Source organism: Enhydra lutris, unplaced genomic scaffold (genome assembly GCF_002288905.1).
Source record: "Enhydra lutris kenyoni isolate GAN:26980312 unplaced genomic scaffold, ASM228890v2 scaffoldscaffold55, whole genome shotgun sequence".
Taxonomy (NCBI): domain Eukaryota; kingdom Metazoa; phylum Chordata; class Mammalia; order Carnivora; family Mustelidae; genus Enhydra; species Enhydra lutris.
The window spans coordinates 11,995,678-12,007,889 of record NW_019154139.1 but is presented as its reverse complement, the minus strand read 5'-3'; the positions used below and the strand labels follow the sequence as shown (position 1 = coordinate 12,007,889).

General features: G+C 52.4%; 1 protein-coding gene across 1 annotated transcript in view; it reads right to left on the bottom strand.

The window, feature by feature from the left end:
- LOC111157500 (myoglobin) overlaps positions 1–11,086 on the bottom strand; it is a 28,768-nt gene extending 17,682 nt beyond the window's left edge. Inside the window, exon 1 of the mRNA XM_022518946.1 lies at positions 11,045–11,086. Within this exon, the coding sequence (XP_022374654.1) occupies positions 11,045–11,063 (19 nt within the window). The 5' untranslated portion in view covers positions 11,064–11,086. The remainder of the gene's footprint in view (positions 1–11,044) is intronic.
- Between the last annotated feature and the right edge of the window lie 1,126 nt (positions 11,087–12,212).

The window sequence follows — 12,212 nt, the reverse complement described above, 5'->3', positions numbered from 1 at the left end:
ACGTCCCCCCGCCCTGCCCCCTACCCGGAGTTGTAGCTCGGAACATCCGGAATTTATCTGGAGACTTGGAGGAGCCTCAGTTTACCCCGTCAGGCCCAGGGTCAGAGCCTGAGGGAGCTGTCATCGTAGAGGAAGCAGCCAAGACCACTCCAGAGAGGGTGCCGAGGGCAGAAGAGAAGGACCTGGGGGGACACACCAAGTGTGAAGCTCTGGGAGAGGAAGAGGACGGGGTAGGAAACTTCCAAGGGCAGTGGGGCACCCCGGGAAATTCTGAGGAGGGAGGACAGGGTCAGGTGTGTACGTGGAGGATGGAACAGAAGGTAGCCGCATGGGGGGTGTGGATGGACGGGACTTAGTACCAGGTGTGGGTGAGAGCACGTTAGTGCCCTCGTTAGAGCACCGGCTGCCCCTGGGTTCAGTTGTCCCTCCCCTCCGGTCCCATGCAAGCTCCGCACAGTGATCCAGGACCCCATGCTCTGTCCCAAGCACCCTGAAGGCCTCTGCTCCCTCCGTATCCAGCAGGCCAGCCCCTGAGAGAGAAGGGAGTGTGAGGGTCTGGGGGCCATGCCTGACAGTAACGCTGGTCGTTTCCTGCCCTGTTCCGTCAGCCTATCATGGCCACACGGCGTGCCAGCTTCCAGGGAGGCTGGGAGTGAGACCTCCCCCTGGGCCCCGAGGAGGGGAGACAGGCTTGGTGACACACAGCACGCTGTCAGCCACTGTCCCGGCCTGAGATAGTAAAATGCCTTGTGATCTAGTGGAAATATAAGAAAGAGGGGCTGGGCATCAAGCTTTCCTGTAACTGATGACTTAATCTCCCCAGAGCACGTAGTAGGAGCTCCCGGTCTGTCCTCTGGGGGAGCGCGGTCGCTCCAGAAAAGGTGGCAGGTGCAGGGGGCCAACAAGGGGTGGCCCCTTGGTCTGGGATGTCTAGAAGGGCATCCTCCAAAAGGGCGCATTTGAATGGGGACCTGAAAGGTGGTCCAGGGACTTAAGGAAGCAGGAATGTTCCAGAATGTTTGGGAAACCCTGAGAAGACTAGTCGACAGGACCCAAAGTTTGGTGAAGCCGATTGGTCACGGAGGAGGCTGGAAGGCCGGCTTGGAGCAGATGGGGAATGACCTTGAACTTTAAGAACTTTGGCAGCTCTTGGGCAGGCCGGGAGGAGTGGCCGCGGCTGGCCCTGGCCGGGGCTGGCCCCGGGGTGGGGGAGGGAGCCATCCCCCATGAATCAGCAGGTCAGCTAAAATTAGGCGCGGTGGCCCAGCCTGGAGAGGCAGCTGGCCTGGCTCAGGTGGCAACGAGGGCTTCTTTCTCCACAGAATCCTTGGCCTTCCCACTTTGGACTGGGGGCCCTCGGAGCTGAACAGGGCTCTGGCCTATCCTGTGACCTCTGCCGTGGGCGGTTGGGCCAGCACGTCCCGGGGCTCTGACCTTGGCACCAGGAGGCCGCAACTCCCCAGTCAGACTCTGGGACCACCTGGGCCTGGAGTGGTGTCCCCCGTTGCCCTTGCCAGCCCCTCCCGGGGGCCATCCGCCACAGACCAGGTGACAGACACTTGTACTTCACCTACATGGCGATATTCATCTGTGTAAACTGGGTAATGGTTGTGAAATCTTTACACCATGTGTCATTTAGCACACCCTCTCCAAAGCCCCATTGCCCCCTCTCCTCCCATAGGCAGGCACCATACTTTTTTTTTTTTTTTTTTTAAGATTTTACTTTTTGATTTGATGGAGAGAAAGCGCAGAACATGTGCACAGACATGGGAGAGGGAGAAGCTCAGTGGGGGAGCCCCATGCAAGGCTCGCTCTCAGGACCCTGGGATCATGACCTGAGCCTAAGACAAACACTTAATCAACTGAGCCCCCCAGGTGCCCCCCCTTGGCATCGTTCTTGAAGAGGAGTGAGTGTGGTGGTGGTTAGGGGCTGGGGCCAGGGTCAGCAGAGGACACAGAATCTGCGGCAATGAACACTTACTGGGAAAGGTTGAGATCCCAGTAACTGGCCCAAACTAAGTTGCCCCCTTTTCCCCCCATCTCAAGGCAATGAGGGGGTGCTTAGAAGCAAGAGATAAACGTACGGGGATCAAGGGTGTGGATTCTGGAGCCAGACTACTGGGTTTGAACTCTGCTTTGGTATTTTCTAGCTGTGTGACTTCAAGCAAGTTACTTAACCTCTCTGTGCCTCAGTTTCTTGCTCTGCCAACCAAATGACAATCATAAAGGTACCTGCCTCACAGGGTGTTGTGAAATGTAAACTCGATAAAATGCCTTCAGCTGGACCTGACACAGAGTCAGCACTCAATACGCTGTGGTTCCGGGTCTCGGTTACGGCTAATAAAGAAATGATGTTCTTAAAGAAATCACCTTTTCTGAACATCTGAATTGAAATGGTTTGAATGTTAAACCTGTTTATAATTAGTGAATCATGTCCCTCTTCCTGATGGACTGTGGGGCCCATGAGAACAGGGACCATATCTATCCTGTAGTTCTATCTCCTACAGGCCAAGTTCATGTTGACATATCTGCCCCGCTCCCCCTCCCCCAGCACATAAGCAGGCTCTGCGGACAGGCCAGGACCCAGGCAGGGCCCTAAGTCCTGTATGCAGAGACCCACTTGGTCCTCCTGACCCACCCCACCCCCACCCCGCAAGCAGGAAGTTCTTGATAAGTATTTATTGGATAAGGAAATTCCTACCACTCAGAACCAGGTAGATAGTGGATGGGGAAATGCTTTGTAAAGTGTCCAACTCGTGAAGATGTAAAAATTTAGGACCTCTTCCCCTGAAGGCCTAGAATCTCATTCTACTTATGGCTTAGCTGGAGTGCTTTTGGAGAGCATACCCTGTGTTCCAGAACTTTCCAACCAATTGCCCCTCAGTCAAAATGTAGCTAGCTTGAACCCCATTGTCTGCCCTGTGACTTGTCTTAATGGTCACTAGATGGGATTCCACCACCCACCCCCAGGGATTTTATTTTAACAAAGGCCAGCACAAGCTTGATATATAACCCCAAAGAAAGACCTTGCGGAACTGTCAAGTTGATATATAAAATTAACCATCACACCTACGGCATGCAAGGCCTAGTCCTAGGTGGTAGAACTACAACAGTTAAAAAAAAAAAAAAGACAAAAATCCTACTTAGTGGAACTTACATGGTAGTGGGGAAGGGGGTGTAAGTAGAAAGGCAATGCACAAAATCAATAATAAAAATAGTGTGTTAAATGATGATAAACGTTACAGAGAAAAATAAAGCAATAAAATAGTGAAAAGGCATACAGACTGTTGGTTAAATTAATTTGTAAATTTAAATGTATCTGATAAAGATCTAAAGAGGTAAAGGGGAGATCCCTGGAAATATCTGGGAGAAAAGTATTCTGAGAGGGGACAGCAAGTGCAAAGGCCCTGAAGTAGGAGTGCATTGTGCTTACTCAAAATAGTCATTGTTACATTGGCATAACATTCTGGTTTGTGCACAAAGCAGTTCGAGTTAGATTTCTGTCACTTGCAATAAGAAGACTCCTACTGACACAGTTTCTCTGATCACCTCCGAGGAGCAAATGCTCGCTCTCCTGGATCCTCCTATCTGTTGTCTGTACCTCTTACCACATTTATTGTCAGTGCTCTTGGCCTCACACAGCTGCCTTTATTTTAATTCATGTGTTATTCAGAAATAGTGTCAAACACCTACTGTCTGCCAAACAGTATGCACGCTCCTATCCTGGTATCAAGATTATCCTTGCCTTTCACGGATGTGGTCAGGAACGTCCGTAGAGAAGCCCTTTTTCCCAGGGCCACGCTCCCAGGCAAGGGCAGAGCTGGGATTTGAACGAGGCTTGTCCAACTCCAACCTTACTGGTTGAAGACACGGGGCACAGACTTGGGAAGAAAGTGAACTTCTCCTTTGGAGCTCATCTGCCATTCAAGCCACAGCTCCCCGGTAGGACAGTGGTACCTGTCTTCGTACCACTTCGGCCAGATGTTCTGTCCGTCATTGAATGTGTATCCCCTCATTTCAGTTCCTATACCCCTTTTAAGGCTAGGATTGCTCTGTCCAGCTCCAGGAGAAGAAAGTGAGGCCCTGACCACCCATGAAAATTCAGGGGTCTTTGCCTGGGCTCCTGGTTCCCACGTCTCCTAATTCCCCCCTTCTAGGCCTGCAAAGCCCTTTGCCCTGGGCTACACCTTGCCATCAGCACCCCTTGCTCTGACCTGGGTAGCCTGACACCCCTTGAGCTGAGACCTTAGAAGTCCAGGAGTCCCTTCACAGATCCATTGCAGCCCCTAAAGAAGATGCTGGCCCATGGCCCTTTGTCCCGGCTGCCCACCCCAGCTGGGAATCTGGGTTTCCGGGAGGTGGCCCTGCCAGGGCCGGCATCCAATACGCCCTACTCTCCACCTTCTGGCTCCTGGCAGGGTGGAGAATCCTTCTTTGTGGTATGAATTTCCACCCTCCGCTCCCCAGACCGGGAGCCCCACTGTGGGTCTGGGCAGCCTAGCTTCCTTGTACATCAGGCACATCACTTGGAGCTTGAAACGCAGTCATTGGCTGCAGATTTTGGCTTCTCAATTCAGCTGCGAGCTTCTCAGGGTAGGAAGAGCTAAGTTTGAGGCGCTCATAGACCGCTCCTAACCCCGGGGGGACTTGCTGGTCCCATCTGTTCTCTCAGAGATGGGGGGGCTGGATTCCTGTGGCTGCCCAAAGGAATGACCACAACCTGGGGGCTTCGAACAGCAGAAGCGTACCCTCTCACGTTGCAGAGGCCCCGAGTCTGAAATCAAAGCGTGGGTAGGCTGGTTTTCTGTGGACTCTGCTGCCTGCCCGCCTCTCCCACCTGCCAGCCGCCACCAGCCGCCCTTTGCTTTGGGGCTCTGTCCCTCAGATCTTTGCCTGGGTCTTCAGGCAGCCTTCCTCTTGTGTGTCTTTGCGTCTTCTCCTGTCCTTTTAAGGACACTGTCATTGGGTTCAGGGCCCACCTTAAATCCAGTATGATCTCGTCCTGCGATCCTTCACTTAACTACATTGGCAAAGATCCTATTTTCAAATAAGGTCATGTTCACAGGTGCTGAGCTTAGGACTTGGACCTGTCTTTCTGGGATCACGAGTCAACCCACGGCAGATGGAGAAATGCAGGCGCAGAGGGAAAGGGGTTCACTCCAGGATCCCATGGTACCTTAGGGCAGCCAGGGGCCTGCCTGTTCTCCTGACACTGGCCAGAGCTCTGGCCCAGCCCACAGTCTGTCCTGGGTTCCCAAGATTCTCTGGGAAAGTCTTCAGTGAAAAACCATCTGGAGACTGTCTGGGCTTCGGGGGAGCCTGCCCTTTCCTGTGCAGAATGGCCGAGAATATGATCATGGGAGGGAGTTTCCTCTCCTGGTTGGCTCTATGCCTGGGGCCTGGGCTGGTGGACAGGCCCCACCCTGGGAAAGAGGCTACGTGCTGCCTGCTCATGGTGTCCCTTCTCCCATCCCCTTCTCTGCAGAGGCCAGAGGAGGCTCTGGTCACTATGGGGAGGGCAAGAGGAACGAGTTTCCCCTGAGGCTTTCTTTCCAGGCAATGCTTCCTGCTGTCCTTGGGAACAGCCAGGGAACATTGGATGGGATTTAAACTGATGCATCCAACTATAAATCCTCTGGCCTCAGAGGCTGCAGAGAATAATGGTTAGGATTCTGGCTCCAGGGCCGCCTGGGTGGCTCAGTTGGTTAAGACTTCGGCTCAGGTCGTGATCTCAGGGTCCTGGGATCAAGCCCTGTAGTGGGCTCCCTGCTCAGCAGAGAGTCTGCTTCTCCCCTGTGCCTCCTCCGTTCATGCTCTCATTCTCTCTCTCTGTCTCCCAAATAAATACAATCTTAAAAAAAAAAATTCTGTCCTCAGAACCCAGACAGCCTCGCTCAGGCCCCAGCTCTGTCATTTGCTCAATCTGTGGCCTTGGGGACATCACTGACTTCTCTAAGTCTCTGTGTTCTCATTGGTAAAACAGGGACAACAGCAGACTGGCCCTACTGCAGTTATTAAAAGGATTAACCTAAGCATAGAAAGCCATTATCACAGAGCCCATAGGAAGGGGAGGAGAGATGGCCATTGTCATTGCATATAAACTGTGGGTGCCATTGACAGCGAGCTCAGGCTATGGGTAAAGTCAAATGTGTGCTGTGATCAAATTATTATGACTTCTAGCCCCCAGCTCTTCCTTGCTGGAAGTTTTTCTCCTCTTCCCAGGTATCAAAGGAGCCCCAGGGTCTTGCTTTTCTGTGCAAATCAGAATTCAGGTCCACCTCTAGCGAATGACCAGGGGCCATTTGAGTCAATCCAGGTTTTAAGAACTTCTAAGAGAAAAAGGGGGACAGAGTCATGGCCAGTCTGATGTCACATACATTCAGGTCTGGTCGGGACCCAAGAGGCAAAAGAGAACCTTGGATTGGTCTCTAGTACCTGTGGCTGAGACAGAATCCTGGGGTCTGCCCTCTTCTTGTAATGTGGGACCCCCCATCCCAGGGCGGCCTGAGCACAGGTCAGCAGGCCAGATCTGGGAGTCAAGCTGCCGGGTCTTGGGCTGCGGTGGTCTGGTCTCCTCACGGGCATCAGGCTCACGGTGTTGATTATGGCCATGGGGACTGCCCCCGCTCTCCTGGAAGACCTTTGGGCCACTCTGCAAATCTGCCCACCCCCTGGCCAGCAACCCTTGTGTTCAGCATAGCCCGGGATGAGAGGTGAGTTTGGGTTGTTACGTGTCAAGCCAAACACTCGCTTTCTTTCCCATGGAATTTTAGCATCTAGAACGAGGATCCAGAACGTGAGACCCTGGGCAGGGCGGGATATCCCGGCAGCCGGGGCTGGTCTTCTCCGGGCGGAACCATGGGCCTCTTTCTGGCAGCACTTCCTGAGAACCACATTGGACAGGACCCGCAGACAGGAAGAGTGAGCAGCGTTATCCTTACTGATGGGGTCACAGGGACCTAAGGGTGTGTGTGTGGGGGGGGTGGTCTTGGGGCATAGTAGGGGGCAACAGCTAAATTAAATTCCTTCTGGCCCCTCTGGCCCCTCCCAGCTCCACATCTCTGCCACCAGTTCCCACGAGCTCGCCCTCCTGCCTCAAAGTGTGCCTTGCCTAGGGACTGAGTCTAGTCCTGTGCCAGGCCTACCGCAACTTCTCTGGAGTTCTGGCAAAAAACACATCCTACCTCTCACCAGATTGGATCCTCACATACTGTGAGCTGTGGAATTTAGGTTATGTGGGGCCAACAAAGGTTCACGGTGCCAGGAGGGAATGGCCAAGGAGAAAACAAGACAAAGGTCAGTCCCTGCCCCGTGCCTCCCAGTGGTGGGTATGCAAATGGACCCATTTGCAATCCGCCTCATGAGACAGCCAGGGAGACACCAGGCCTCATTTTGTGTGGATGGCCTTCTTGCGTGCAAGCGGGGGTCTGGAAAGATCCAAGGGGAGAGAATAAGGCTTGGGTCCAAGGCCATAGTCAAGGACGCAAAATAATGGAGGTTTTTTCAGTCTCCAGGATCTCCGAATCATGGAACGTTAGGTTCTAAGAATCTTGGAGTCACAGCCAAGAAAAGGACCCTAGCTCCCCGAGTGGGATCTCCTCATTTTACAGGGCAGGAGCTGACGATTTCAGGGCAAGCCTCATTCCTGAAGGATGAGCTCCTCCCTATGGAAGACACTTCCTGTGAGGTCACAGGGGACCCCTCAACCCTCGACCCCCAAGCCCCCTGGCCAGTCCCTAGAGCCAATTTGCCCTCCTACGCAGGGGAAAAGGTATCCCTACAGCCACAGCAGGAAGCGAGCCGACCTGGGTCTGCTGGCCTCCAACCAGGCTCCGGTGGCCTCCGGATTTGTATCCTTGGTCATCACATGGCTTCCTGGAGCCACCTCCAGCAGTTCCTTGGATACATAAATAAAGCCTCTGGGTAAGATGTCACCACCCCCGACCAAGCAAGAAGGCAAGTTTTGTTGCCAGAGAGACTGCCCTTCTGCAAACAACTTGGAAACACTGGCCACCAGCTGTCTTTTCCAGAAGCCCACGTCTGGAGAGGTTAGCAGACATCTGAGATGGTCAGTTCCATTGGAGCAGAATGGGGGGTGGGCTCAGCCAGGGATCTGCAGACCCACAGGATGCCCAGATCCCACCCCCGACCCTCTTGGAGCATCAGCTACTGGGCAAACTAATGCTTTACAAGATGCTATCCGGGCGGTCCCTGGGCCAGATCAACAGCAGCCCCACTTCGGGACCTGACCCCATCGTAGAGAACAGTCATGAGTTGACTCATCCACAAGAACACCCCCTTTTTTGGGCCTCATTTCTTCCTCCCTCCAATCTCATGGTTCCAGGGAGAACTTCCAGAAAAGGTCTGCTGTTTTTGCTATGGGGCAGGGGATGGGACCCAGGCTGGGGAATCAGAGAACCCCATTGCCCCGTCCACAAGGAACCAGCGGGACGTGGGACACAAAGAATCTTCTTACTTCATCTGGAGGGGGAGATGCCCTTACATCCACAGTCCTGGAAGCAGGAGGCCGTGAGTTGGAATAGGCATGACATTTTGTTCTCTCTGCTACAGGAAAAACCTACCTATACTGGGACTGAATGAGGCTGGTACCCCAGAAGAAACACAGAGCTGAGGAAAAGGAAAGAGAGAGAGAGACCTATGACCATGATAAGGTCCCTAATTTCAGGACATAAAGGTTCAGGAGCGGCCTGAAACCTGTAGATTTCCCTTTGGTTTCATGAGCCAGATCAACAGCTCACGTTCTACCTACCTGCACACGGCAATCCAGAACGCACACACAAGCATGGGTTGAAAGGTGTATGATTTTCATGAAACAATGTTTATACCATTATTAGGTATGATACATTCTTTTTTTTATAGAAAAGATTTTACTTATTTATTTGAGAGAGTGAACATGAGCTGGGAGGAGTGGCAGAGGAAGGAGAAGCAGAAGCAGGCTCTCTGCTGAGCAGAGAGCCCAAGGCAGGGCTCCATCCCAGGACCCCGAGATCATGACCTGAGCCGAAGGCAGATGCTTCACCAACTGAGCCACCTAGGCGCCCCTGAATGATACATTCTGATACTTTCCATTGTCTTCCATGCCATTTGCTTTTCCTACCAGTGGAGACCCACTAAATTCATCTCATGACATACTCAAGGTTGTGATCTACAGTAGAAAAACCACCAAACAAACAAAAACCAAAAAAGCCACCAAGCTCGGTCAAGAGCCTTCCAATAAATCCATTGTTTTTGCCAAAGCTAGTTCAAGTTGGGTTTGCCACTTGCAACCCCCAAAAAATTCTGCTGGGATTCTCCCCTTGCACGCTCTTGGCCTCCTATCCAGCCTCGTGCCCCCCATGCCGGACCAGGCCACTGTGAGGAATACAGTCGGCGTCTATATATTCCTCCATGGAAGGGTGCTGTGGGTTTCTGGGATGGGCTTTAGTGGCAAGAGAACAGGGATGCATGCAGACCTCGATTCTAACACCAACCCTGGCGCTTAGTGGTGTCAGACACTGTGCCCTTGGGTAAGGTGCCCAGACCCACAAGCCTCAGTCTTGGCAACTGTAAATTGGGCTTATATCCCTGCCTCTTAGATGGACTATGTGGACAGAATGAGTTCATGTGTGAAACTCTCTGTGATATTGTGATTTATAATAAGAAACATATTTTAGGGGTGCCTGAGTGGCTCAGTCAGTTAAACATCTTCCTCCAGTTCAGGTCATGATCTCAGGGTCCTGAGATTGAGCCCCACATCGGGCTCCCTGCTCAGTGGGAAGTCTGCTTCTTCCTCTCCCCCTACTGCTCCCCCTGCTTGTACTCTCTTGATCAAACACACTCTCTCAAATAAATAAATAAATAAAAATCTTTTTTTAAAAAAACCATATTTTGGGGGTGCCTGGATGGCTCAGTCAGTTAAGCACCAGATTCTTGGCTTAGACTCAGGTCATAATCTCAGGGTTGTGAGATCGAGCCCAGCGTCAGGTTCTGTACTCAGCCTGAGTCTGCTTGAGATTCTCTCTCTCCCCCTCTATCCTTCCTTCACCCTCTCAAATAAATAAATAAACCAAAAAAAAAAAAAAAAAAAGGGAAACGGATTTTTGGTCTTCAACTCCAATCTGGGCACAGAACTCCTAAAACCCTTGGGATTTCCTAAATCCCAATGAAGGTGTCTTTTGCTAAGTTCATAAGGTGATTTTTAGAATGCTCCTACATCACCTGAAAACGGGGGCTGGTTTCCAGTGGAGCCAACTATGTGATTAGAGGGTTGGAACTCTCAGCATTCCCCCTATCTGGGGATGGGGGAGGGAAAGAGGCTGGAGATTTGAGTTTGATCCCCCGTGGCCAATGATTTAATCAGTCATGCCTATGGAGTGAAGCCTGAAGTTCCTGATATCGAGCCCCACATCGGGCTCCCTGCTCAGCGGGAAGTCTGCTTCTCCCTCTCACTGGAGAGGGCACGGAAGCTCCATACCCCTGTCCCAGACCTAGCCCTGTGCCTGTCTTCCATCCATCTGTTCCTGACTTCGATCCTTTTGTGACAATCTGGCATTCTAGGTTTGTGAGCCCCTTCCCAAATTAACTGAACCCAAGGAGGAGGTCATGGGGACCTCTGATCTATAGTCACTAGGTCAGAAACACAGGTGACAGCCTGGACTTGCAGGCTCCGTCTGCAGGTAGGGGAGGGACACACTTACAGGACTGAGCCCCTAACCTGTGGATCTGATGCCATCTCTGGGGAGACAGTATCAGAACTGAATTAAATTGCAGTCAGTCATCTCTCTGGTGTCAGAGACTTGTTTGCTGGTGTGGGGGAAGTGCACATGTAGGAAGCAGGTGCAGAATTGTATGCTCCAGGCAAAGGAATCCAGTGCAATGTTCTGCACTTGGCAGTTCCCATCCCTCCAAGCCCACAATCACAGAAATCTGGATTTCTCATGCGGGGTAGGAGAAGGAGGAGAATGTGTCCCTAAGAGCATCTTAAAATATCCCATGAAAGGTGAGTCCAGTGTGTGTAACAAAGCAGTAGCAGTGACATGCATACCTGGTGATGGTCTTCCCATTGTCAAGGTGAACTCACTGGACCCTTGCAGGAACCAGGAGAGGGTGCTGGAGGAGAATGAGGACAAGCAGGAAGGACCGGGTTCAGTGCTCTCTGCCCTTTGACTGCTGCCTCTCTGCTCCCTTCCACTGAGGCCCTGGGGCTTCCAGGGCTGATTGCAAAGCTGTGGGGACGGGGAGGGAACTTTCACTGCATTTGGCAAATTGTGCTCCCCAGGCACGCAAGGAGGGAAGAGATTCCCAGAATCCAGGAATTTCAGGGTCAGGGTGTTCCTTAAGGCCCCTTCTCTCCAGCACATGGCGGTCGCTTTCTGAGCTAAGGTTGCCCAAGGATCACAAGATCCCTTTCGGGCTATGAGCCCTGGAGCTGTGGTTTAGGATTTTTCCAATAGTGGCCCTAAAGCGCCCTGCTCTGATGGTCCCAGCTGGATGTAGCTGTGCCAGTGTCCCTACTGCCACGTGCCTCAGGGGTGGGGGGTGCCTGTCAGCCGCTTGGCTGTCTTCCATGTACAATCCTGGGGACCTCCCTGGCAGCTCTGGGAAGGAAGAGAGAGTGCCTGTCTGCAGCTCGGGGCCCCACTGAACGAGGCACCCAGGAGCAGAGAACAGCAAGTTCTACAGGAGAGTTCTACACAAAATCAACATCATAGTCACTTCCAAGGGCACAGTTCAGTGGCAGTGAGTACATTCACCTGGTCTTGCCGCCATCACCACCCCCCTGCCCTGACACACACACACACACACACACACACACACACACACACACACACACAACATCCTCCCCAGGGAGCTTTTCATCTTGCAAAACTGAAAGACACGGTGTCCCCATTAAACACTAACTTCCTATTCCTTCCATCTCCCAGCCCGACAACCACCATCCTCCTCTCGGTCTCCGTGAGTCTGAGTCCTCTAGGGATCTCATCCAAGTGGGATCAGAGCATGGTTGTCCTTTTGTAGCCGGTTTCTTTCACCACACGTAGAGCTTCCCAGGCTGATCTGTGGCGGAGCTGGTGTCAGAGTTTCCTTCCCTTTGAAGGATGACCAGTAGTCCGCCCAATGTGTTGACTATATTGTATTTAAAACAAGCATATTTTAGTGCGCGCTTATCTCATTTTGTTTATCCGCAGACACTGGGTGGCATCTACCTTCTC